Below are 26,535 nucleotides of genomic sequence, written 5' to 3'. Positions count from 1 at the left end.
TTTTGGAAAAAGGCTGCAATGAAACAAAGAGTGAAAAATTTAAAGGGGTCTGAATACTTTCCGTACCCACTGTATAGCTGTTCTTAACCTCCCCCCCCTCCACCCTCTGGTCATCTACACAGTATACCCAAGTACTCTGCATCAACATCTGCTGCTCCTCCCTGCCTCCACTTACACAGTAACAATAGCAGTAATGTATGGCATTTTCCAGTTATTTCGGCATGAGTAACACAGAAAATCAAGCCGAGCTTGGCAAGGAGGTTGTTATGGCAAACAGTGAATTTTAAGTCTGTAAATATTGCCGACTTTGTGATTTCTGAGAGAACAATGTCTTTACTCATTATGGAGTTATTTATTTGCCTTTGGTGCTGTGATACTTATTAGAACACAGAACAGCACTGCTCCAATGTGCCACCAGGACACTCCCAGGGCCACTAAAACTGTAACAAAAGGGACTTTTTAATAACAATTTCTTATTTATTTAACTTATATTTAATTTAGATGAACCTTCTGTAGCAAATTTGCTAAAAACAAAACAAACAAACCCTGCTGTACATGAATTGAAAGCTGAGGCCATGCGCGCTATGTGTTATTCAGTTATGGTTTGTGCTTGAGTCAGTATCAAGCCTTTAGTTTCTGTTATGGTGTGTTCATGGCATGTAGAAACGCGGGAGGAATTCCTTTGTGTAATGACTCAAGGCATATGATCAGTGCTCTGCAATTATTTATTATTGATCAGCAACATATCTGAGCATGGGAATGTTACACATTGACTGTGAATGAATGATATTTTGTATATGTATTTTGTGTGGAGAATTTGTCTGAATTCGCACCATCGTGGTTAATTACCAACATGCAGAAGCCTAGGAGTTTGAAATTTTGAGGTGGAAAGCCACCTGCAGACTAACAACATGGTCATAGATTGTAGCACTGCTAATGTTTTATTCTTAAATATAAGGGAGCCTGACACTGGAATAAAATAGACGATTTTTACATGTCAGGTTTTGTTATGTTTAACCTGCTAATCATACTGTGTACACATTTCATTTGCTGTTAAGGGTTGCCTAGGGTATATGAGTTAAAGTTAGGAAGAAAGTCAGTATTAAAAAAATCTGTGACCAGTTGACTGGTCATCATAAGCATCCAGTTAAACGCAGGAAGTCTCCTTGTCCCTTCCCAGCTTTTTTTACTTGCAAACTGGCTGTCCTCTGCTCTGAAACTTGCATTCATTGATCATGTAAACATCTACAGAACACTCATCTTTTGAGTTTTGAATAAATAAAAAGTTGTGAAATAAATGGTGTTGGTTTATTTTGAGTGAGTATGAATTTGTATTGCAAGCTCACTTTGGCTAATGTTTTTAAATAAACCCTATACGTGAAGGGTTAACGTTAGTTTGATTGTATATGAGATTATATGTGGTCCACAGTACATCTGTATAAATCTATGGCAAACATGTAACATTGGTGAGAGATTATGAGGCTCGCACCTCTTTTTGTGTGCAAGTCAGAGTCCTAATGTGCATTTTATCACTGCGAAGCAGAGGGTTCATGTCATCTTTTCATTATTTAAGTTCGATAGAGTCAAATATTTAACCTATTTTGAACCTTAGTTAGATGATAACAGCTTCTTCCAGTTTTTTATAACTTTCATTGTAACATAAACCGCATCAATGGCAGTGAAGACATCAACCTTTTTACAGTACTCCTTTTCACAGCTCATCTATATATTGATATATATTTGAAGCCACTTCCTTTTCAAGCAGATCGGGGGATTAGCTCAAATGGTAGAGCGCTCGCTTAGCATGCGAGAGGTAGCGGGATCGATGCCCGCATCCTCCAAAACATGTTTTTATCACCTGGTCGACATTTGACTTATCATGCAAAGTTACACTTTGAAACCCTTGTCGTTTAGAGGGGGTACCTTGGGAAAACGAGTATTCTGCGTTAACAACCAAATGTTACTTTCTATAAAGTAAAAACTACTCGTTTGAACTACTCGTGTGTCAAGCTAGCTAGGTAATTCGTTCAAAGTTTGTAGTTCTGAACTATGTCACTGAGAAGGAAAACATGTTTCGACGAAAACTAAATTTCTACGGTGCATCTCTGAGTTTATGCAAAAATATCAAGCGTATCAATCAGTAGGCTACCATAACGCCTTGCTACAGCTGCCCCACGCTACATATAGATGTCAAAAGCTAAACTTCTTTCGCATTGTTTTTTTTTTACCAGCAGTTGCGGGAGCGTCACCGTCCTTGAAAATTCAGAATAACAATGATAGTGCATGCAAAAATGTGGTTGAGCTGGGTAAATATGAGCATTTACCAATAGGCTGTTGGGTTTATTACCGACCAGCAGATGGCAGCAGCAGCATGTGTTTGGGGGCTGCTTTGAGGAGGCTGCTATGAGAGGGCTTTCTATGAGAGGGCCAGTGAAAGATGAAAGTTACGCTGTTCCTGTTCCAGCTGCGCTTTGAGGACGGTCTGTTAATGCGAGACTATTCGAACGTAAAATAGCACAAATTCCCAATAAACATTTATACTAAACAATATTTGACTAATCGCTTACTAAACGCACATTGCAATTTTTAAAACAATTGCTAGAGCTGACGTTATATTTCAAAGTTGGGCATCTTACCTGTAGCTTCATTGCCGTCCATTTCTGCCTAATGAATCGCCTAGCAACCGCAGAAGGAAACTGAAAATGTTATCCCCCCGCCGGACTTTTTTACCCAACGACATAGCGGTGTTGCCAATGATAAACATTCAATTCCAGAGAACAAACTAAACTGGAAACTTGTGAAACTTACTTTACATTGCGTCCTGTTCTTAATATTATGTGGCAGCTGTTTACATGATGAGTTCGAGTTGACAGCTCGTTTTGGACTAAGCCATCGCTAGGAGGCGTCCTTTTATTATGACGAATCATTGGGGCATTCGATTTTACGTCATCAATTTCCACATTGGATATGACCAAAATGTGAACAAATAAGAACAGAATGACAAAAATGTCAAAAAAGTGATAAATGTAAAAAAAAAAAAAAAAAAAGCTTCAAAAAAACTTCGGGGAAACGACTCAAAAGGGTTGAAAAATACAACCAAAATGTTAATAAAAGATTTTTTGTGTGAAATTTTGACTCAGAAAAACAAGAATTTGCAGCTCGGCGGGAAGACAACAGAGGGTTAGCAGAAATGTTTCCTCTCCCATGTCCTCTGACAGCATATTAAATGTCACATAACGGTATATGAATCTCACACTACCAAACCACACTGCACAAATGTAGTATTTTTCTACATTTCTTTAAAATAAATATCCACAAAAATGACATTGTTTGGCCACTTAAGAAGATTGGCCATTTTTAAAATATCAAATAAGTTTGGAGCCCCTAAGACAGGAAAGCTGCTGCCACTGAGCATCACTGGAGAGCTTTAACAGTCATGTATATGATCAGATGACCAGACAGATTAGAAACTTTTGTAGTTGTTACTTTATTCACAAATCCAAAGGTCAGACAAATACTACACACTGTTGACAAAATGTTAAGTTCACAATAAATCAGCACAAAGATGTCATCTTGAAAACATCTTGCAACAGCAGCAACCACAACAAGCAAAAGAACAACATCAACATTAATAATAATGATATTTTAAGCAAGACTAAACTAACCATCATTGTGAATTAAAGAAATTTGCACCACTACATTGCAGTAATGGATTTTAGCAATTACATGTCAGTGTAAGAATAGGCTTGCTTTATTGCATACTGTAGGCATTCTAATGCTTGTAATACAACGTGATGGTGTCTTTGGTCAAATAGCAAAAAAAAACGTTTAAAAAAACACAAGGGCAACATACATGTGAAATAATTTCTTTTGTGTGTGAAATAGTCAAATCCAGCAGCTATCTCAAGCTCCCAACATTTTCTTCACCATGTAACCAGGCATGTTGTAGAGGAAAAGAGCCAAGATGGCCAGCAGCAGGAGAGCGCTGACAATCTTGATGGTCAGCCACCTGTACTGGTCACATATCAGGTGTTTCGCAGCCTTGAAAGGAATGAGGAACCAGAGAAGGGCAATATCTGGACGGCTGGTGGAGCAGAGACAAACAGTGTGTAAGAAATCTGACAATCTATATTCAAAAATCCAATGGTTCCAAATACACTGTCATATAAGTGGTGCAGTAACAAAGTGCTGATACAACCCAGGGCTGATACAAACCAGTAAGGGTAAAAGTGGTTGCCCCTGATGGCAACAACAGGCCAAGAATTGGCTTCCAGTTTCTCTAAATGCCATTGGCAACCATTTTGGAAAATGGGCAACCAATTCTTGGCCTGTTTTTGCCATCAGTGGCAACCACTTTATAACAAATAAAAAAAATAAAGACAGGCAACAACAGAACGTGCACCTCAAAATATTATAAAGAAATATTTGTATAATTTGTTATATTTATTTATTGCTTGCTGTTATAGTCAGAATCAGTCAACGCCGCATGTGACAACGCAACACGTTTTGGTGCGTTTATGCATGTGCACACAGACATAGAGACATTGGTGAAGCCAATGAAACTGTTTGACTGCAGGGTGAAAACTATGACTAACCCGCCAACATCACAAATATACGCAAATCGATTCAACTGACCAAGAACCAGATGAACCTGAATGGAAAATAAAACTAAAATGTGTAAAGTCTTGGAAGATGAAGTAGCTTATCCGGCATCTTTGAGCTGGACGCAAAATGACACTGCAAAGCATGTAAAGCATTCACCTCGGTGGGTGACACAGCAAGTTGACTAGTTGAAGGCAGCACATCCTACAGAACTACAGGGGTAGACATACTGGAGCTCGAAGTAACACGAGCAGGAGGCTCAACAATATAATGACGTTGCGGTTGCAAGAGCTGGATAGCAACTGCATAGTATCTTAAATACTCAAAATATAAGGTGACCATGGAAACCATATTTTCAGTTTCGGCAACCAAAAGTTACTGTTACTGTTGTACAAATGAGAGGACTACCAGAAAGGTGAGGGGTTCAGAGGTCATTTATGGACAAATTTGAAATATCATACATAGCGCACACACCGGACATGACAAGACATTGTTTAAATGAAGAACATCTCAACTCTAACACAAGCCAACTCAAATCCAGCAAAGGTGAGCAATGGACATTGAATGAATTTATTAAGAAACAAGATAAACGGCACACTAACAGTAGCAATATGTTGAGATTTGTACACATTAGACTACATTATTAATCCATGATGGATGCATTTAAGATTTATTATTCGTACTGCTATCGTAATAGTGCTATTACTTTGTCAAATGGTAAATTGCAAAACGTTCACAAACAATTCAAAATATTAATGAAAATGACTTTGAAACAGTTATCATCTGCTGGTTTGAACTTAGACCCCCATCATTTTCTTCACCATGTAGCCAGGCATGCTGTAGAGGAAAAGAGCCAGCATGGCCAGCAGCAGGAGAGCACTGACAATCTTGATGGTCAGCCCCAGGTACTGGTTACATATCAGGTTTTTCACAGCTTTGAAAGGGATGAGGAACCAGAGGAGGGCAATATCTGGACGGCTGGTGGAGCAAAAAGAAACATGAACAGAATTACAGAATGCTTAAGGCATGAATCAATCTAAAATAAAAACACAGAAGGAAGTTTCTACAAAGCACTGATATAACCTGAGGAAAAACCTACTTACCTCCACACAAGGGATGGTATTCCTTTTGGTGTGGAAGTTAAATAGGGAGCGACCATTTGGTAGCAGTGACCTGTGTTTGAGCCCTGTTGTTACAGACTTATGTAAAAGTCCTTAATGGTTATTCCTAGTCCACTAAAGTAATCAGTACATTGTGACTCTAGAGGACAGAAATTCTAACGTTCAGTTGAAGTGAATATGAGACTGTGGATTAGAAAACTATCAACAAGTATCTATCAAAGTTCCAGGCTTTATAGAACCTGAACCTATTCCAACATTTAAGATCAGTTAGATCTTTCTCAGATCCTTTTTTTCTAATTTTCACACACTTCTTGGAGGTAAGAAAATGTCTAGTTTTTAGCAAGTTAATTCACAAATTCTGCCAAATTGTTTATGGTGCTGGTCATTAAATACAAATGTGCAAACTTAACCAGGACACTGGTAGAAATTGCTCAAAGAAACTCAACTCAAAAGTAAGAAATCCAACTCACCACAATGAAAAATGATGTTTAATTTCATTTGCAGTGAACATTACTATGGCACTGGTTAAATTAATCACTTTCATGGAGCTGCAGTGTTCTTACCTTCATTATCTCTTGATCAAGTGAAATTCACTCTGACATAACCAGGTTTATGTATCTTAGATTAAGTTCTGACTTCCCCGGTATTTGTTTATGCCTTCAATGCAATAATCCTTTTAAGAACCATGTACAGATATATATTTTCATTCTCGTATGATGTAAATACTATAACTTGAAATATTTCGTTTTCACATTAAATAAGCACCTTTAACTATAGAAAATTAAATTTGTTGATCAACTAAGCTGCATCAAAATTTTACTACCCCTTTACACTGAACTGAACTGGTGCATTGAAAGCTTCATATGCATATAAATATGTAATAAAATCACAAACAAGTGGCAAGGGACATTTAGTTTTTTTTTCTTGTCACATTTTATGTGGATACACCAACGTTGACACTCAGCTCACTGGTTTTCAGGTGACAACATTTTTTAACAAGTGGTCAATGCATCTTAAATAATCCACTTTTTTTTTCACCGGATAACTGAGAGTCAATATTGAAATATCCAAATCCATAGAATACATCTTAATATTAAGGAGAAAATGCGTTTCTAAAAGCATTCTCAAAGCATGTTGCTTTGCTATTGTTTTTATCTTGGCTCTTACAATGACACATGGTCTACTTAAATCATATCATAGGTTGCATTCAGTTTTTAAAATGCTACGATTGAAGGGAAACTGTAGATAGAAAGCAGGAAAAGAGAGAGTTAGAAGCTATCCACTTAGTGAAACTGCTGGAACCTTCTGCAGAGGTGTCTGAGCAACATCTCAAGCTCCCAGCATTTTCTTCACCATGTAGCCAGGCATGTTGTAGAGGAAAAGAGCCAGCATGGCCAGCAGCAGGAGAGCACTGACAATCTTGATGGTCAGCCACCTGTACTGGTTGCAGACCAAGTTTTTAATAGCTTTGAGTGGAGTGAGGAACCACAGAAGGCTGGTGTCTGGGCGGCTGGAAGGACAAAAACACAGATGTTCAGAAACTACAGACTTTAAGCATTATGAATCATTATTGTTGCTCTCTTTCTAAGGCACATTTAATTGTTAATATTGCTGACATTACTGAAAATAGTATGGAGAAACAATTCAAAATATTTTTAAAACATAAAGCTTATTCTGGGTAGAAATACACAAAAGATATGACAAAACAACAACTTACCATGTAAAGAAAGAAGATCCTAGGGATAAGTCCAGAACTTGGTTGAAGTACATTCGGAAAAAATGTCTTTCCTTATTTCGGGAAGTTACTCTCTAATTGTATTAATTGTTAAAAATTGTGTTTATGCTTGTTTTATTTTTGAAAATTTCCATCGCTTCATTTATAACTGATTTATCTTTTTATTTATTCATGTTTTTATTATTATTTTAAATTGTATAGTATTGATTTAGTTATATCTGGCATGGTTTGCCTTAATCAACCTTTTGGAGTTTAATTTTTTAAAGTTGAGCTGGACTTGCAGCAGCTAAACAAAAAGTATTCTTGCATTTGTGTGTCTGTGAGTTTATGGCGAGGGTGAAATATAACCAAGCCATAGAATAAACTGAACAATGTAACTGAGAAAATCGTTTAAAAGAGTAGTCAGTAATAAAAATGTGAACAGTGGGGTGATATCAGAACATCCTTCATACTTGGGCTTCTCCAGTGGGTCTGGTTCGTTGCGTCCTTCACCAACTGGACTTCTCTCTGCTTCCTCTCCTGTCAGGAGGTGCAGCTCTGCTTCCACTTTTCCCTACAAAGACAACACAATCACTCACAATCACAATGTGGTTTTAAGCTATTGTCCAAATCATTCAGCCAATTTTTTAGTTTTAGGTTAACATTTTGGGTTACTTTGTACTTTGACCTACCGTGAGTTCAAACTCGTCATCTTCATTTCTGGCAACAAATGGCCACCAGCCTTTGATCCTCTTCTGTTTGAAGATGGAGACCATGGGCATCTCGGCTTCATTTGTCACCATCTCAATGGTGCACTGCTTGGCAGTCTTCGCCCCACGTGGAAAACGGTTCAGGTCAATTTCAATTGCACCTAAAAACAGACATTATCAACTTGGTTAAATGGCATGGTGGAATAAACAAGGAGTGTGACTGACAGATCTATGTCTCATATCAAATATGTTGGAAAAAAAACGTTTCCAGTTTTTAAAAGTGTTGTTTGGTCAACAAAGTTGTCAAGTTACCCTGTAAGTATGCAATTTTGTTTTAATTTTGAGTTTAATTCTGAGTATTAACAGTGATTGATGAAGTCATTGGTTATCATAAATGGTCGTCCCATGTACCTAAGAAGTCATCTGCAGAGAAATGGTCAGCGTCCCACACTTGCAGATTAAGACGAGCTGGGATCTTGTATTCAGTCTCATCCCAGGCAAACATGGACTCTTTTTTTGAGATGACGATCTTCTCTTCGGCCATGAGGTAGTCAAAGGGGTAGACAAAGCGCCAGTTGAAGTTGCCCTCCCCAGTGATGGAGTGGTAGTGGACATCTGTGTCCTGCTTGTCCTCCTGCTGCCCTTTTAACCAGCTGTTACAGGAAAGGGTGTAGGAGAAATTCACAATTGAATGTTGATTTTAAAACTTGGTTATTTTTTTATGTCAATCTAAACTCAGAAGCAAATCCTTTTTGTTTTTAATGCATTGTGCTAGTTGTACTCTAAACTGTAAAGGCAGAGAAAATTAGAAAGAGACAAAAAAACAAAAAAAAAACAAATAGAGCTCATAATTACCCTCTCACAAATATGTCACTGGATTTCTCGCCAGTGAAGATATCGTCATCCTCTAGAACAACCTCATCTGTGTTCCAGATGATTACCCTTAGTTCAAACCTGGAAACAAGCAAACATTACAAGAGATACGACAAAACATTGATTAGTATTGATTATTAAAAGTGTTCCTTTATAACCTATCCAAAAAAATGAAGCTCAGGGAGTACTCCTCTGGCTGTTGTCAGCATATTATCAGCAGTGATTATCTAAAACATCTATATAGTGTATATATAGTGTATGTAAAAGCTGTTAAGTGACAGGTTTGACTAAAGTACATACTTCTTTGGTTTCCTTGGTGAAATATCAAGGGCAGGGGCAGGTGCAGTCATGTCCTTAGGGAACATATCCACCCACATCTCAATTCTCCCCTGAAATAATTGTAACAGTTGACCACAAGGAAATAAGATTGTTAAGTAGGCAAACAAAACATTATAGTATGAATTAATTTGATTAAAAGGTGAAGTTGAGTGGAGTAGAGCCAGCATGATTACACTGAATGACATACTTGTTCAATCCCAGGTTTGTCAGGGTGGTGCAGTGGTCGGGTTTCCACATGTTCCGGGACAAGTTTGCAGCCGACCCGTGGGATTTCCTCCCAGTGGTTCAATACGGCCAGAGCCACATGTTCATCTGTCTGCTTCTTCAAACCTGACAAACATCATCAAATGGTGGTTTAACACTAATTTAATCACACTTTTTAATTTGCTTTACATAGAGACAATTAGCTGCTGCTCCTGCAGTATTTAGTACAGAAGCATGGGTGAAATGAACATTTACCGTTTTCATCCTCTAGCTCAGTCGGTGCTATGAAGACACGGTTCTCCACTTTCACTCGTCCTGCAGGGCCGTAGTGAGGCCCATCCAGTTTGCCGTCCTTACACAACTTAGCCAGGATTTGTGTGGGTTTCATTGGGTCCCGCCACACATTGTAACCATGGCTACGAAAAAGAGCAAAAACCGTAATAGTTACATCATAGACAATGGATTAAATAAAGTTATGGTAACACTACAATATGTAGATTAGATCCTGAGAAATATCTCAAATTTCCTGACTTTAAATTGTCTGATAATAAACTTAGTCTCTGTAATAAGGTAAGATATTTTTGACATTTTATTACAGAACAAAATGTGTTAATGATAGATGGTGAAGATATTCAAAGACAATGCTGCATGGTGTATGCACAAGCAAACATTCTCTTATGCAGACTGAATGCAAGCCAAGGTGTCTCAGATCCCAGAGCTCTTTTTCTTCTGAATATCGAGTACAGCCATTTCAAAAGACCAAGATGGTAAAGTGCAAGTGTTTTTTGCCGCAGGAGTCAATACTTTACAAACATGTCTAAGAAATCTCATGTTTACATTTATTTGCCGGCTTAATGAAAATTAAACAATTTGGGGCTTATCAAACATAAGGTTTAGAACTAAACTCTACCAGCCATTTCTTCTATGTAGTGTCTAGTCTTTTATCTGGACCCTGTACTATGTAATAAACTAATACCTTGCTTATGAAATAGGTTAGAAAACTACTTTCAATTAAAAAACATATGTTTAATGCATACAAGTATGAAAATATATGTAAGTACTATTCTGTGACTGACAAATGCATTTTGATGATATCACTGACTAATGCTACCTGATTTATTATGATGCTTTTCCAGTCGTGTATTAAATAATAAAAAATTCTTTCACTATTTTTCCACAATCCATCACACCATGGTGCAGGGAAGAGGGCCTTTGTTACTTTCTTACATGGCGTAGTTACATGCCACACCACATGTGGCTCTGTGCTTGCTGTAGAAACGGTTCTCAAGGTCAAGTTTGGTTTCTCCAATCAGATCATCTGTTCCAACCAGGTCCCAGTCATAAATTGACACTGTGAGTGTGGAATCCATTGGGAATGTGGCCTCCACGTCAAAGGATCTGATAGGGTGACAAATATTGCAAATATTATAGGTTTTCATGCATATTTAAACATGCATAATATAGTCCAAACTTCATAATATCATATATGTAATGATCCTTTTATCAGAATTAAAGCATTCTACTTACTTGCCAAACAAAGGGTTCAGCTGTTTTGAGATGTAGTTCTCTTTGTCTTTGATCTCTGTTTTTCCCAGTTTGATTGCAATGTATGGATCAGCTTTCCCATTAATGTCAGCTGGATGCAGATCAGTTGCCTACCAGACAAATTGGATAATTAATGAATGAAATGGATAATCTAAGCATCTCCTGAGATATCTACAGTGGTATCCTTGGTCAGATGCAAATCCACTATAACAAAAAAGCAACCATTTTATTTCTATTACCACTATAATTTCAAACACTACAGCTACATTTTATTGTGCAATCATGCACTGTATAATGACAACAATAAATCCTTGAATCTTTAAAGTGTAGAACAAATAGCCTACCCTGATGATGTAGATGCGGACAAGAATATTAATGGGATCGTTGTGAGGAATGTTCTGAAACATTCCCATGTTGGAGTCGAGGCTCATGTCTCTGGGCACGTCATCCGACACTTTGTACATGCACAGTGAGCCCTAAAGGGACACAGTCAAACAATTAAATTGTTTTATTGCAAATTACATTGTCAAAAACATGTAACCTATAACGTCCACATTCCAACATTTAATGCATTCTGTCCTGTCTTATGTTGGCTAAACAAAAAAGAAATCTATGACACGCTCCGTTTATACAGTTTATGTAACTAAATTGTAAATTATTAAATGTTTTGTTCTCTAAACATTTCTTCTTACTTTGAATTTTCCAACAATTCTGTCCTCATCCATCATGTTTTGGTCCTCATCATCGCCACCTTTTCCCCTGTACAGGTTAAAGCTGTGGAGCCAATCTTCAAAGTTGTCAAATTCACTCTCCAGTTCCTTAGGGTACACCTTGTTAGTGAACACAAATTTATCAAACTTTCGGTTTTGAATGATCTTTTTCTATGAGTATGGCACTTTTTCTGGATTATACTGATCCCACCATGTCATGTACAACCAACAAGTACATACACACACAACAGGTTATGTGAATTTCTCTCAGCTGTTGTTTAGGTGCTGAGTCAATTCATACATTCCCTGTGCTGTTAAATGAATATCATACAACAACAATAAATACACATAACTGCAACAAAACTGGTTCTAGCGCCCCGCTGCTCTGTTCCGTCACCGGAAAGTGAATGTGAGGGTGCGTGTGTGTGTGTGTGTGTGTGTGTGTGTGTAATGATTGGGTCATGTGTAAATGTGTGGATGTTATGGGAGAGAGAGAAGCATCTGTATACAGGTTGAAGTAGCTCCAGTACTTATTTATTGTTTATTTTATTTTTTATTTTTTTAACATTATATACATTGTATGCTAACGCACTTTTTAACTTCAACTCTTAATGGATGGGTTGGATGAAAAACTGAATTGCCCCTTGGGGACTTATAAAGTTATCTGAATCTGAAATACCTTTAGTTCATCCAGCTTCGGCTTTTTCTTCTCAAATGGATCAATTCCCGGCTTCTCCTTTTTCTTTTTTCCTTTTCCTTTCTTGGTGCCTTTCACAGGAGAGTCATCAAGTTTGATATCTGAGTACAGGTTAGCAGTGAGGACGGAGTGACGAGGGGGAGGGGGGTGGTGGTTGGAAGAGCAGAGCACTCGAGACATGAATTCCACATGAAAGTTGCCAAAACCAGCTGTGACTGTATACAACAAGCATGCTATTGGAACTGCTATTGGGAGTATACAGTTCAGAAGGGATACTTGGTGGTGTAACAGGGTCTTCCAGGCAGGCAGCTGCATGGCCTCTGTAAAGCTCATTAAAAAGAAGCTTGACTCCTTCTCCTCATTATTATCCACCACAAAGCCATTTCAGCATTATGCACAATGGAATGCAGTGTATACTACTCTGTTAGCATGCAAAATATATTTTGTAATACTATAAATAGTTGATTCTGTGCTGCCTGGTGGGCACAGCACAGAATCAAATATGCTTCAAATGTAGCACTTAAATAAATGCTCATCCTGTCATCAAATTGCACTTGGTATTGTCGGTACTTCTTTTTTTGATTCACTGTAATTTTTTATTGACAACTTTCATGCAAGCATGACTAATATGCATATGGAATGCGCATGTGGAAATTTAGATTGATGTCAGCATCTACATGATGGCAATCCTAGGCTACAAGGTTTACTACTGCACTGTGGAAGAAAATAAACAGTTGCTTGTAGGGGGTGCATTCTGCCAGCAGGTTTAGAATCTTTAGATAATCTAAGGTTTACATCTGACTGCATTTTTTTGTAGTTTTTGTGTATGTTTTATGAATTTACTCGAAAGCTCACCAATTTGCTCCTCTAACCCACTAACCTGGTTCAAAGAGGTAAACGAAAGCATGCTGGATAATATAAAACTTTGAAATTGATGAGATAAACAAAACACTAGTCTTGTTTGCCGTTTTATGGGGTTTTACCTCCGCCATCTGCAATGTCCATCTCATCTTTGTCCTCAGAATCTGAAAGAGCAGCTTCTTGAGCCTTGAGAACCTGTTGGAGAAGATCATTTCTCAAATGGATTCATTAAGACGCAAACAAGATCCAGTTTCCCCAAGATACTTAAGCTAGGATCTGAGTTGATCAAGTTTAAAAATAAATAAATAGTAAGATCATTTAATTTTAGATGCCCTCACACTTTGTAGATCAACCGTATCCAGGTCTGCAATCATTAAAGAAAAAGAAGACTCAAAATGGCTGTTCTGTTTTCCTGTTACTCACCTCTGTCAAAGTTTCAATGGAGGCAAAATATTTGGACCACCAGTCCAACATGCTCTCGTCAAGTTCCTCCTCTTCAATCTCATCACCCTTCTTTCTCTTCTTCTTTCTCCCCTTTCCATCCTTATCATCATCCTTTTCATACAAGGTGCATTAAACATGCTGTCAATTGAACAATAGGGTTTCTTGTACCAACATAAAATATTTTAGATTTGAATTAATTAAGTTAAAGCACTTTTCTTACCTCAACTTTGACCACAGTGTCAGCACACTAGGTAGAAAGCCAGATTGCATAAAGTCAAATAATGTGACTTTTATTCGTTTTGTAGTGTTCAAATGCTTTCTGTTAAAAAAAGGAAACTTACAGAATCTAGTTTGACCACAGTGTCCATCTTCTTAAAACCAGACTCAGGTTCTATGTTGACGACAATTATTTCCTCTGAAAGGTAAACAGAGAACGTGAATGTGTTTCTTTATAAATACATATTTCTATTTGTGCACTAGCAAACAAATACTTTACTTTATCCTTTACATTTTAATGACTATGTTGTTGTGACAATAATGAAAAAAAATGCACTATGGTTTAATGTCTCCAGGTTTTAGTTTGTACCTGTAGTGGACCAGTTGTTAGCCTGCTTGTCTTTTGCCCTGTAGATGAACTTCCGCAGGGAGGTGACGGCATTGGAGCCAACCAGAGTGTAGCGGCCGAAAGCCCTGCAATCCACCACCCGGATGTTCAGTGGCGGGTGAAGCAACTCATTCTCAGGCAAATCCTGAACCAAAAAAGACAGAGTTATTTGATTGAGGAGAGTAGTTGTACCGGAATCCGTTTTTGAATTCTTCTCAATGATTCTTTTCTAATTTGCGTGGAAAGTAAATATGACTTTAATTTAACAAAAGGGGGTAAAACAGTAAATATTAAGAGAGTAATATAAATCATTAAATACCACTTCAAACCACTTGACCAGGGTGCTGAAGTTGGGGTTTTTCTTGTAGTTTGGGATAAGGGCTGACTGTACTCCCTTTCCCGCGCATTCAATGTCCACACGAGGCCGATCCACCTGGGCCAGATTCACCCTCTTCAAGTCCCTCAAGCCCCAGAATAAAACCTAAGGGACAGGGGGGCTCAGTGATTCTGTTGCTGTTTTACTTTAATTTTCTTTTAATAAAAAAAATCTCCCATGTCAAGTCTTCACCTCTATCCTGTATTTGCTGAGTACTGGTCTGATCCCCAGCGGTACAGGCAGGATTGGGCCACGTTCCATATCTGTGGGACCGTCTATAGGAGGCAGGTCAGCTTTCCCATTGGGGCCAATCTAACAGATGTTACAATTAAAGTATCATAAATCATTTATTTCTATATTTCTATTATGTTATATGTTATTATGTTGTTATTTATATCTATTTTATTATTATATATGAACTGACAACTTTTGTATGGTAGACAGCACCCTCACAACTAGATGGATTGTGTGTCTGGCAGCCTAACCTGCAGCAGTTCAAAGGCTGCCAGCATTTCTCCAGCGGTGCAGTTTCCACGGTAGATCTGATAGTACTCCAGTTGAGGAGGAAAGCGTGGGGGACCATAATGCTCGTCCGCCATCTTTACCACAGGTTTGGCAAATGTTCTGCCCATGAATTCTGCTTTACCCTAAAAGCATAATAGGAAATTAATCTTTAAACGTTAAAACAAGAATTCTGGTTTGAATATTTGAAAGAATGGCTATGGTAGGCTAAAAAGACCAATCTGTCAGTGTTCACATTAAAAAGGCTTTATTTTAAAAATGCTTATGGTGTAATTATTAATTATTTGATGTGTCAGGAAGAAGAAACATGTCTTGAGATGCTCATGTTTCCAGTCAGACAATATAAAAAAAACATTGAAGATAAAAGAAAAATGAACAAAAGCAACATACCTAAAATAACCAGTGAACTGCAAAACAGACATTATGTATTCATCTATTGTTAAAAAGGAATCATTGACTGATTATATTTCAAAAAATAAAATATAAGATCTCTCTTGCAGTTAGTGGTTAGGAAGAGTCCAAATTATCTGTTGGTCACATACAAAAAGCACAAAAATGTCACTTAAAGGAATGCAACAGGTATAAGTTAATCTATCCTTATGGACATATTTTATTCCTCTTGCATGCCTTTTAATACAATCTTCTCTGCACACATTACAGTGCTTCTACAGTACATCAAGCCATAAGAATCCACACTCTACTTATCCAATGGGTCATCCAAAACAATGGTGTAATTGTCAGGAGTAAATATAAAATTGTCAGTCAGCAAACGCATTCTTTCAAATATATGTCATATCAGGCTTCTATTGACAAACACATTTATTGAGGGGATATCACACAGAGTTTAGACTTATTAATTGGCATGTCAACTCTTACATTTCAAGTAAAAGACATGCAGACTCTTAAATTATGAGAATGATTAGGATGGAGCAGAATGGTAAGACTGTTGTTATCTGGTCACTTAAGTTGGACAAAGGTAGACTTCTTTCTTACACTAATAAGCATCACTATTAAAGAAGAACTCTTACCACTGTGTCTTGATCATAGAGTTCAATGACGATAATAGGAGGGTCGTCTCTCAGTTCGATGGCCTCTCCAAACAACTCCACATTCTCAAAGACCAGCAGCTGGTCCCATGTCGGGCACAGAGTCTCAGGCAGAATCTGAAAAAAGAAGATAATACATTTGATAAAGATGCAGGATCTGCTATTCAATAAATCATATTTGGACTGACCAATGAGTAAGCTCACCTCAGTGACCTGGCTTTGTGTGGAGAAGAAAATTCTTGCAAAGGGATCAGACAGACCTGTGCTATCAGCAGCAAACAGGCTGCGAGCTTGGTACATGTGGGCCCGCAGTTGGAAGATCTGTTTCACTGTAGACAGAGTTAGACGCTCATAATTGAATAAATAGGTCCATAAATTACACTTGATACGTGCCGTGCCTTTATATACATTTGTTAAAAAGTGTATGTGAATTATCATAATTCTACATGTTCAAAACATGGTGGGTACTCAATTTAAAATAACATGTTGTAAAAGAAGCTGTAAGCCTTTATTTCAGTGTAAAGTTAACACAGAAGAAATACTGAATTTGTCGATGATCTTACTCATGTAGGTGAGGCTGATGGGAGGTGAGCACGGCATGCCAGGTCCTTTGGACAACTTATTTTCCTCAAATCCATTGGGCAGCCCCTTTAAGTAGTCTTTGCGCTGTCTAGTCAGACCCAGCCACAGATAAATCTCTATCTTGGACTGGACTGTCCAGCCAGCAGGCCCAAAACCTTTCTTACCAGGGATCTTTAGTGTATGAGGAAAAGTTGAAAGGGAATTTAAAACACAATTTTGATTGATTATCTTACTATATTTAGTGTAAACTCACCCTCAGAAAGATTGTCTTGACTTTGCCACAGTCTTTTCCTGTCTCCTCCTCTATACTGGAATAAAGGATGTCTTTGGATGGAACGCGTGCATAAGCAATGCGCTTTCCATTACTTATCATCCATATAAAAACATCAGGAACGCTGTGTTGAGGCTGTAGTAAGAATGCTCACATTAAACATGAAATGACCACAATAACTCAAGCATGTTCAACAAGTAAAATCATTTTTGTAACATAAGGGTCTCACTTCTTCAGCCAGAAAGCGCAGCTTTGTGAGGAAGTTCTGAGCCAGCTTGATTTTATCTCTCACTGTGCTTTTCTTCACCTGTGACCTCATGGCTTTAGCTTGCTGGCCGATGCTCTCCTAAACCCAGAAACAGCCCAGCATTTAGCAACACAGTGGAAAGATAAACAATGAACAAGTGAAAGAAAAAAACCAAGCTTCATTTTAGTTGACATACCACTTCTGACATGCACAGTTTCAGTCTCTCCCTGTCAAGTTTGGTTATGCCAGACGAATTTTGGTCCTTGTTTGCCAGCAAAAGAAACTGACTGAAGAAGTAGAGCGCAGTCAGTCAAGTAGCTAATTGGACTAAACCTTCAAAACTGCTAGTTTAGGTTTGTTTTTACAGACCTACAACCCTGGCTGAGTTCCTCAAGGACGCCTCTTAGTCTGCGCTCAGGATAGGTCTTCTCTGTCTTGATGATCTCTTGCACGTCATTCAGTCCATCCTCCTGTAGTGGCAATAGATGTTTAGACTCATTCAAAATGAGAAACTGTTTTCAACAGCCAAAACCCAAATAAAGATTAAATTCTAACTTTTGTAATACTATGCTCATTTACTAAGTGGTAGAGTGCATGACTTGCCAGTTTATCCGCAATGTTGTCGATAATGTTGGCATTGTACAGCCTTCTTCTTTGGTCCTGCCACCAACTTTTAATGTAGACACACGGCTTCCTCTCAAAATACGGCAGGTGGAAGTAGTTTCTGAGGATACAAATTATACATTTCTTTAAAGGTCCCATGGCATGAAAATATCACTTTATGAGGTTTTTAACATTAATATGCGTTCCCACAGCCTGCCTATGGTCCCCCAGCGGCTAGAAATGGTGATAGGTGTAAACCGAGCCCTGTGTATCCTGCCTTTGAGAAACTGAAAGCTTAGATGGGCCGATTTGGATTCTCATGAGGTCATAAGGGGCAAGGTTATCTACCCTTTCTCTGCTTTGCCCACCCAGAGAATTTGAGAGAAAGAGAGAGACATCATGGCTTTCAAACAAGCAAAGTGGCTTTTGGTCAAGGCAACACCCCAACCCTCCACCTTGCAACCCCATGCTCCACCCTGCTCCATCCCTAGGAGAGAGGGGGGGCTCTCTCTCCCTCAACAGCTACAGACAAAACAGAAATGGCACGTCCTAAGGAAAGCTCATTGTGGGACTGGCTCTAGTGGCTGTAATTCTGCACAAAGGCTGAATTTTGAGAAAGAGAATTGGATATGGTACTAAAGGACCACTAAGGTGTATATAAAAACATCCAAAAAGCACAATGCCATGGGACCTTTAAAATAAAAATAATAAACCACCTGGTGGTTAAATTGGGATGTTGATTGATGTGCATCAGTGTTTCCCACTTATTCGAACGCAATTTGTAATTTGATTGTTTTCGTAACAACCAAGTATCAAAAACTGAGGAAGACACGCAGTTGGATGTTTTCCACCTCTCCTACTCTTTCTTCAATGCCTAACGAATCTATCTGTTTTTCTCCCTGACCCTGTCTTTCTGTTTGAGCAGCACTGGTTGAAGCCTCAAAATATTGTAAACAAATGAATAACATAACTAATTACACTGGTCTACACGTGCCTTTTTTAGTAGCAGAAATTACTTTTTAATACTTATCTGAATTGAAGCAGCAAACATTCAGTGTAAGAGCAAAATATTAACATAACATTATTTATAATAAATGTATTTGATTCACAGCTGCTACATACAGTGTTTTGACCTTGACAACCCAATTGTATTTTACCACAAAGTTGTGACTAGTTACCTTTCTAAAGCAAGCAGTTTGTTATGGATCGGATGGGGACTCCAACATTAACACACTGACAACAATGTATTCAGATTGAGTGTGTAAAGGTGTTCATGAGATACCAACCTTTCGTGAACTTGTTTTTGTGAACTTTTCACATTTTCATGGAGACAGACAAGCTGTGTGCACGGAGGGGAATGGCTGTGTGTGTATGTGTGTGTGGAGATGCATGGTAACAGAGAAACGGAGGAGAGCAGGGAAAGGAAATGCAGCTGAACGAATACACTATATGTTTTAAATAGCGTTAACAAATTCTATAACAAAACGCAATGTTTGACGGCGGGTGTTGATTGTGTGGCGCACCGCCACACATTAGTCTATGTGTGGAAACACTGTGCAACTAACTGTGTGAAAAGACTCTAATATGCAAACATACATTTCAAAAAACAATTATTAAATGTTCTGTAAGATAAGTACTATTTAGAACTATTACAATTACTTTAAAATCACAATACAAGAGACAGCTTAGGCATGTTTTTTTTGTTGTTTGTTTGTTGTTAGTTGCACTGTCACTCTATGATGGTGACGTTTTTGCTCTGACCGGTCAGTGATGACAGGTTTCATGGGAGGAGTAGTCGCAACGGAAGTCAGGTCCCCGTCATCATCCATCTCCTCCTCACTGGAGTTGTGGATCAGCTCAGTTTCTTCTTCATCGCCATCTCTCCCCTTCTTCCCCTTCGTGTTTGGCCTGGCAGCACCATCAATTTCGTTTCCATAGTAACCTGTCACACAGCAGCTATGTTAGTAGTCACACCCTTAAATGTTGCTTCACCTTCAAATCCTGATGATAACATGGTCATTAAAACTGCTTGCTTTCACGTGACATTTAGCAACAACACTATAATGTTCATAACTTAAGGTAATTTCTAAAACTGCCTTATTCAATTTTCACATGTTGGAACTCCTCTTACATAACATCACATAATAGTTAAGCACTAGGAATTTTAGAAAGATTTCCCAATAAATTCTACTCAAACGTGGCACTAAAAATGAGCTTAAGATTCAATTTAAGACAAAAGAACAGGTAATGGAAAATACCTATTGTGACCTCAAAGTTGATGGGCTTATCACCAATCTTTCTGTCAATCATTGTGGCCTCCAGGAAAGACCCAAAGAGGAAAAATTCCTCAACCTTCCCGGTAGCAGTCTGTGAAATAGACAAACTAGTGTGAGAAAGTGTTTGTATACTCTCTCACTACTTCAAATGTTCAAATTAAATTTTTAATTAAAGTAAGAAATGGAATATTGTTAACACATAGTGTGTTTAAGTGTTAAAAGAAACATAGTGAAGAAAAAAGAAACATAGTGGTCCAACCCTGTAATACAAGCTGCGGAACAGTGAGAACTGAATCCCTGAGTACTTGGTGGGTTACGATACCACTGTGCTCAATTGAATTTGCTATGTAACTTGCATTGTCCACAAACAAAAAGAAGCCATATTCATGCAACAGCATGTTAATAATGCACCTGGTGGGCTAAAAAAAGACAATTAATAATTCACAACAACCACAGCCCAATGAGTAACAATTGGCTTCCACTGCATGGCTGCCCATCCAAGCAGGGACCCACCTCTGCGATGTTGGATACACCCTCCAACTGCACATCTGTGGAGTTGGAAATGTCAGGTGAGGAGGGATCTAGGATTTCCACACCCAGGTTGATGAGCAGACGGGCCCTGAAGGACACTCCCTCTCCGAGCCCTTCGTTTAACTCCTGGTACTCGTCCATCAGGGTGTAGGTACGAGTGGAGCCGTACATGTTAACCCAGGCAGGTCCCAGCGTGGGAAGGAAGCCTGATAGATAAAGGATGAATATAATTTGTATCTGATAATTACAAACTATAGATAGAACAGCACTACTTGACAGATGCACTGAGTATATATGATTGCAAGGTCAACAGACATGGTTATTGTTTACAACTGTGTACAAGTTGCTCAAACAGAACCTACATTCAAACCAAAGCTTCTGCAGTTAAATAAGATAACAATCAACCTGGAGGATGCTTCCCTGTATTGTAAAAGGCACCACCCAGTAGTTTCTATCAAGGTCAAAACAATATTTAAAAAAAGTGGGAAGGTACACTTTTAGGAAATGCATTTAAAAGATCACGGTACATCACCTTTGTCCCCATCATTGGAAATAGTCCGTAGGTCCAGGAAGTGTGTCCCAATAGCAACATCGTTTACTTTATCTGAGTCCCGGAGCTGGATCTTCATGCGCTTGCATAGTGGTGGAAACATCTCAGTGAAAACAATTTGCTCGTTCCAGATAGGCTCATAGCAGCTCTTTTGAACTGATGTTTTCCCCTGTAATCACACATTACATTGTATATATGAATTAATTCAGGAGTTGCACTGTAATTCATATTTTGACCCGGCTGAGAGAAAGCTACCAAAAACAGAGGGCAATGTATAGGATCCATACTAGTACTCACTTTCTGCCCAGCAAACTGTACTAGGACATATGGATCAACCAGGTCCTTATTTTCACCTATGAAGGCTTTTTTGACGTTAGCCATGATGCTGGTGTTCATTCTAGGGAGTCCCTCGGCCTTGTAGATCTTCAGGTAATAACGAGCCCACTGTCGCTCTGCAGGCACCCCTTCTGGTATCAGGAGATTGCTGAAACAGAAATGGGAGTTGATGAATTAAGAAAACAAACAAGACTCTAACATCTTTGCTTAACAATTTCCACTACCGGTCAAAAGTTTGGGGTCACTTAGAAATTTCCACTGCACTCCATTATAGACAGAATACCAGCTGAGATCAGTTGCATTGTTTTTTTAACCAGGGAGCAATTTTCAGATAGCATTTTGTGCTTATATAATTGCAAAAGGGTTCTCTAATGTTTTCTCAGTTAGTTTTTGTTTTAAATATCAGATTAGTGAACTGAATGTGCCTTTGGAACATTGGATGAATGGTTGCTGATAGTGGGCAATGTAGATATTGCAATAAAGATATAAACGTTTGACCAGTAGTGTATATTTTTAGAATAAAGAATCAGGCGCAATAAAAATCTAGTAACCCCTCTATGTCATCTTCTTCTGATTCATTGGCCTTGTGTGGAGTCTTTATGGTGTCTCCTTTGGCCACAACTGCAATATCACACTTGATGTAGCCTTTGCAGCCCCCTGAGATGTCCTCAGGGTCAATCAGCAAAGCCCACTTGTGGTAAAACTGATGTTCTGCAAGACCAAAGAAATGACAAAATAATTGAAATATCAGTACCATTATTTCATAATAACAAAGCTGATTTCTATTGATTCTTTACCAGGCTGGCTGTAGATTGTGCCAACATCCAGTTTAAAAGTCCCAACCAGTGTTCCACTACGCAGAAGATTTTTGGAGTGAATCACCTAAGGGTTGGTTCAGGGAAATTACATTACATACCACTAAATGCAATTGTCAATGAATCTGTTTCATTGTACATTGTTATAAATCAAACAACTTACAGACAACTTCAGGATTTTGTCAAACATAACATCTGGAGGGACGTGGAAGTCGAACACAAAATACTGGAAAGAGAAAAGAGTTAGTGACAATATTGTTAGCATCAACCCTGTATATAGATAAATAGTAAGCTTTTGCCTAAACTGAAATTATTATAGATACATTATGTTGTAATGGCTGACTCACTTCGTTGTAGTATGGACAGTTAGTCGATTCCTTCATTGAGGTGTACTTTTTATCTTCTCCAATCTCCACACAGACCATTGGATCCATGTTTAGGCCAACAAGCTGCCTGGCTTCAATCACTGTCACACTGATCTGAAATTAAATGTCAATGTCAATTTTATTTGTATAGAACCTTTAATTACAAGTAAACCCACAATGCTTTACATTAAAAACAGCATAAACATACAAAGCACAAATATCAACAATAATGCAATAAACACAACAGGACATTCAACATAAACAAAAGAAAGTACCACCATACAAATTCACAGAGTGATAAAATGCTGTTTTGGTGACATTTGCGACGTGATGTTGAGATCAGTATCAAAAACAATGTCAAGGTTTCTGACCTGCTCACTGTATTTCAGAGACAGTGAATCCTGGTTTGAATAAATCTTTTCTCTATGATTTTTAGGATCAACCATGAAAATCTCAGTCTTGTCATACCATGACAATTGAGTGATTGATTGAGTCTGATTATAAATCAATTGTGTCAGACAAAAAGAAAAAGATTATGCCTGTCATGCCTGGGCAAGTAAAATAACATTAATATATTCCACCATAACTAGTCAGTTATTCCTCTACACGTAATAAAATAATAAATCTTGGCCAATAAAATGATGGGTAAGATTTCTCTTACTTGGTAATCTACTGGTCTTCCAGAACTCGGCTCCATCTTTATGTCTGGCTTTGATCTGTAAGACATTGACATGTTAGACATGATTGAGAATCTTTAGTTAGATTCACATGATTAACACTAGCAATCCCATTCTTTTTTGTTTAAATGCAGCCGAATGCACAACAGAACCATGCTTGCCTCTTGTTTGATACATTGGTGGTGACGGCTGTGACTGAGGCCAGTGAGATGGCGTCGGGATCTGGGCCTCCTCCCATGAACATTCCCTGGCGATCCAGGTCCTCTGTCTCCAGAATAGCTGGCTCATCTGGAGATCATATGAAAGACACAAAATAAGGACAAATTGTTCTAAAATTAAAGTACTTAAAAATGGTGACAGATAAATCTTGCACCATGGAGCATACTGCAAAAAAATTGTGATTTATTGTATATATTATTCTATAATCCACTGATAGTTTTTTTTTATGAAAGTCAAAGACAAGTGATGAGGGCCATACTTGACATTTAAAAGCAGAAAGAAGGTATAATACGTGCAGCAATGCTGAATGCACATTGATCTACTGCAGAGTTGGTTTATGAAGCAACTGAGGCATTGACAGCTGTAACTGGAGAAGTCACTGCTGCCTTCATATTTGTAAGGACAAGAATAAATGTAGAGAAAATCAATGGCTCTTTGGTTTTAAAAACTGTTTCTATTGAGCTAAGGATGGCTGCAAGGGTCTGTAAAACAATAGGATTTCCTATTTAATTTGACCTAATCTTCTGTCATCCATCTGAGTCACTGATACCTCCATTTCTGTCCTCCTTGTGTCCACGGTGCTTACTGCGCTTCATGGTTGAAAACAATTCTTTGCGTGCTCTAGGAAAGAAATATAGAGATTCAATAGGTTTTCACATTTATAAAGAAAACATCGGTGTAGATTTTGTTGATGCAATTACTTAAACATCTGTATTATAAACTACTTTCAATTAAATAAAAAAACAAAGTGTTAATTGTTTTGTACAAGTAAATCTTATTTCTGTGCAGGTTCTGCAAACCAGACTTCTTCAGTCTGAACAGACCCAACAGACTAAACCATGACACCCTACTCCAATGACTTGTAGACAGAAGGCAAACAATGTATTGCTTTCAAAAAAAGTCCAAGAGCAACTGGAAAATGCCTTAATTATAAAGAGCATGTTAAACGTTGAATGTGCATTTATTCAAACCTAAAACATATGAATTGGGAAACATATTTCAAAGTGACATGATGGAACTAAAACACAGCATGTATGCTATCATTTTAACAGAGTTGTCTTTGTGCTACCACACCCTGGATTAGCCTTCAAAAGAAGCGTTCAATTATTCAAATCAGCTGACCTTAATACATCAATTAAAGAGGATACATTTCACACACATTGTGAAAAATAATACACTTAAACCAATTAATCTTCTGCTCTAATTAATCAGCAAAGAGCCCTTTCCACCAACGGTTTTAATCTAATAATCTAATAATAAATATTGAATGTGATCTAGTGAGCTAATTATTTCAAAGAACTGGCATTTTCAGAAGTAATCACAAATTATCCAGGTGGACACTTTTTCCCTGAGTTTGTTTACTTTTTTTTTTTTTTTTCTTTACATTTTCGGAGTTGTGTGTAATTGCCAAAAAGTGGAACACATCCAAACTGTGCACCATCCATTTTAAACACGTGCTAGTGCTTGAAACTTAGTCAAAATACAAGCCCTAAGTAAAATAATGTAACACCCTTATGAGCTGCATGTTGCAGATGTTTAGAATAACCAAAACGCATGCAATCGAATAAAACTGCGAGAAACCTAGACAGCAAAGTTCTGAATATTTCTGTTAACTTAATGAAAGATATCTTTTAACAGAACAAATACTAGTGATCAGAAAGTCCCTCTACAAAGAAAGTCTTTTAAGTATGCCGCAAAACATTGAGGCCTAAATGCCAAACCTTTGCGTGTTCTAGTTGATCTTTGCCTAACATGATGTTGCTGATAAAATATTTTAAAATACATACCATACAAGAAAATAATGCTCTTGTCTCCTTCCTTTGAGTAGCTCCAAATAGTTTCCTGCAAGGAAACAGCAACTTCTTTTTACCTGTGAGATAGAAGCAGCACTACGTAAACATTTTAGAAATTTACACAGCAGTAAGAATATAGCTTCAAAGTAAAGTTGTACAGAAAATAATTGGGTTTGTCCAAGTCTGAAGTTAGGCAGGAGTGATGTGATACACCAATGAATAGTGCATGAGTGTTCAACCTGAGACTGGTAACTATAACTAGGGACTGCTGAGAGACGTCACGGTGAGCAGAGTCCGCCAATCCACATAGACTGTGCCCAAAACAAAAGAAAAAAGTAATTGATTCTTTTTTTGAAATTCTAAATCCTTCTCTAAAATGATTGCTGAAAAGCCAACCAGCAACCTTTTTATATAGGGCAAAAGGCCATTAAAATAATCCAACTGAATTTTATAGTGTTGTGTGTGTGTGGTGTGATATATATATATATATATATATAATAATGTGTGTGATATATATAAATATATATCTATATATAGTAGTGTGTATCATAATGAAAAAGCTTAAAAACGTGTGAGGTTGAGGTAATCTATATATTGCTATGTCACTAGCAATATAATTTCATGGAAGTAAAGAAAATGTGGGGCCAGCCTAGTTGGAAAGAATGTGCCACTTTAATCTTTAATAGAGTGCTGTTCCCAACCGGGTCTTGGTGCAAACACACTCTTTTGTCAAGGAATCACCAAATTGTTGCAAGCCTTATTTGCAATCCTGGTGTTTCAAATTAATTCAGGTTTAAGTTTTAAGGTTTAAAAAACTGAACTCAATTTTGAATCCCACAGGGTGTGTTAATACATTTTGCATATGTATATACTTTAATAAATAAGGATCAAATAAGGATAAC

General features: G+C 37.8%; 2 protein-coding genes and 1 non-coding gene across 5 annotated transcripts in view; 2 read left to right on the top strand and 1 right to left on the bottom strand.

Moving 5' to 3' along the window:
• mapre3a (microtubule-associated protein, RP/EB family, member 3a) overlaps nt 1–1,295 on the top strand; it is a 6,813-nt gene extending 5,518 nt beyond the window's left edge. For both annotated transcript variants that reach the window (XM_034858469.1, XM_034858470.1), the window contains exon 8: nt 70–1,295. The gene's annotated coding sequence lies outside the window, so the exon portion shown is untranslated. The remainder of the gene's footprint in view (nt 1–69) is intronic.
• A 473-nt stretch (nt 1,296–1,768) lies between these two features.
• trnaa-agc lies at nt 1,769–1,841 on the top strand. The gene has a single exon. It is a non-coding gene; the product is annotated as a tRNA-Ala (tRNA).
• A 3,176-nt stretch (nt 1,842–5,017) lies between these two features.
• LOC117936163 (otoferlin-like) lies at nt 5,018–25,867 on the bottom strand. 2 transcript variants are annotated; one of them, XM_034858990.1, is made up of 42 exons: nt 25,628–25,867; nt 24,391–24,461; nt 23,783–23,909; nt 23,606–23,660; nt 22,927–23,058; nt 22,743–22,805; nt 22,562–22,646; nt 22,316–22,475; nt 21,726–21,912; nt 21,411–21,597; nt 20,861–21,084; nt 20,330–20,438; nt 19,833–20,013; nt 18,072–18,192; nt 17,838–17,938; nt 17,665–17,755; nt 17,451–17,567; nt 17,204–17,356; nt 16,932–17,121; nt 16,573–16,697; nt 16,351–16,485; nt 15,286–15,447; nt 14,993–15,112; nt 14,744–14,905; nt 14,407–14,569; nt 14,162–14,235; nt 14,041–14,067; nt 13,800–13,931; nt 13,499–13,571; nt 12,498–12,616; nt 11,801–11,938; nt 11,453–11,584; nt 11,091–11,218; nt 10,791–10,961; nt 9,819–9,979; nt 9,547–9,689; nt 9,321–9,409; nt 9,003–9,101; nt 8,559–8,800; nt 8,130–8,308; nt 7,911–8,011; nt 5,018–5,580 (listed from the first exon to the last, which is right to left on the bottom strand). In XM_034858990.1, exons 2-42 carry the CDS (start codon nt 24,434–24,436, stop codon nt 5,400–5,402), a joined length of 5,385 nt encoding a protein of 1,794 aa, XP_034714881.1. In that variant the 5' UTR covers nt 24,437–24,461; nt 25,628–25,867; the 3' UTR covers nt 5,018–5,399. The 2 variants fall into 2 exon arrangements, with proteins under 2 accessions (XP_034714881.1, XP_034714882.1); XM_034858991.1 differs by lacking the exon at nt 5,018–5,580 and adding an exon at nt 6,915–7,233.
• Nucleotides 25,868–26,535: the final 668 nt, after the last annotated feature.

Source organism: Etheostoma cragini, chromosome 20 (assembly GCF_013103735.1).
Source record: "Etheostoma cragini isolate CJK2018 chromosome 20, CSU_Ecrag_1.0, whole genome shotgun sequence".
Taxonomy (NCBI): Eukaryota; Metazoa; Chordata; class Actinopteri; order Perciformes; family Percidae; genus Etheostoma; species Etheostoma cragini.
Note: the sequence above shows the minus strand (reverse complement) of the source record. Positions and strands in the feature narration are given on the sequence as shown.

Excerpts from the sequence above, each read along its gene's own strand:
- LOC117936163 (XM_034858990.1), bottom strand. The coding sequence starts at position 24,436 with ATGAAGCGCAGTAAGCACCGTGGACACAAGGAGGACAGAAATGGAG. Across the intron at positions 17,756-17,837 it reads GAACTCAGCCAGGGTTGTAG|TCAGTTTCTTTTGCTGGCAA; the intron begins GTCTGTAAAAAC and ends CTACTTCTTCAG. Across the intron at positions 12,617-13,498 it reads GGACATTGCAGATGGCGGAG|ATATCAAACTTGATGACTCT; the intron begins GTAAAACCCCAT and ends ACCTGTACTCAG.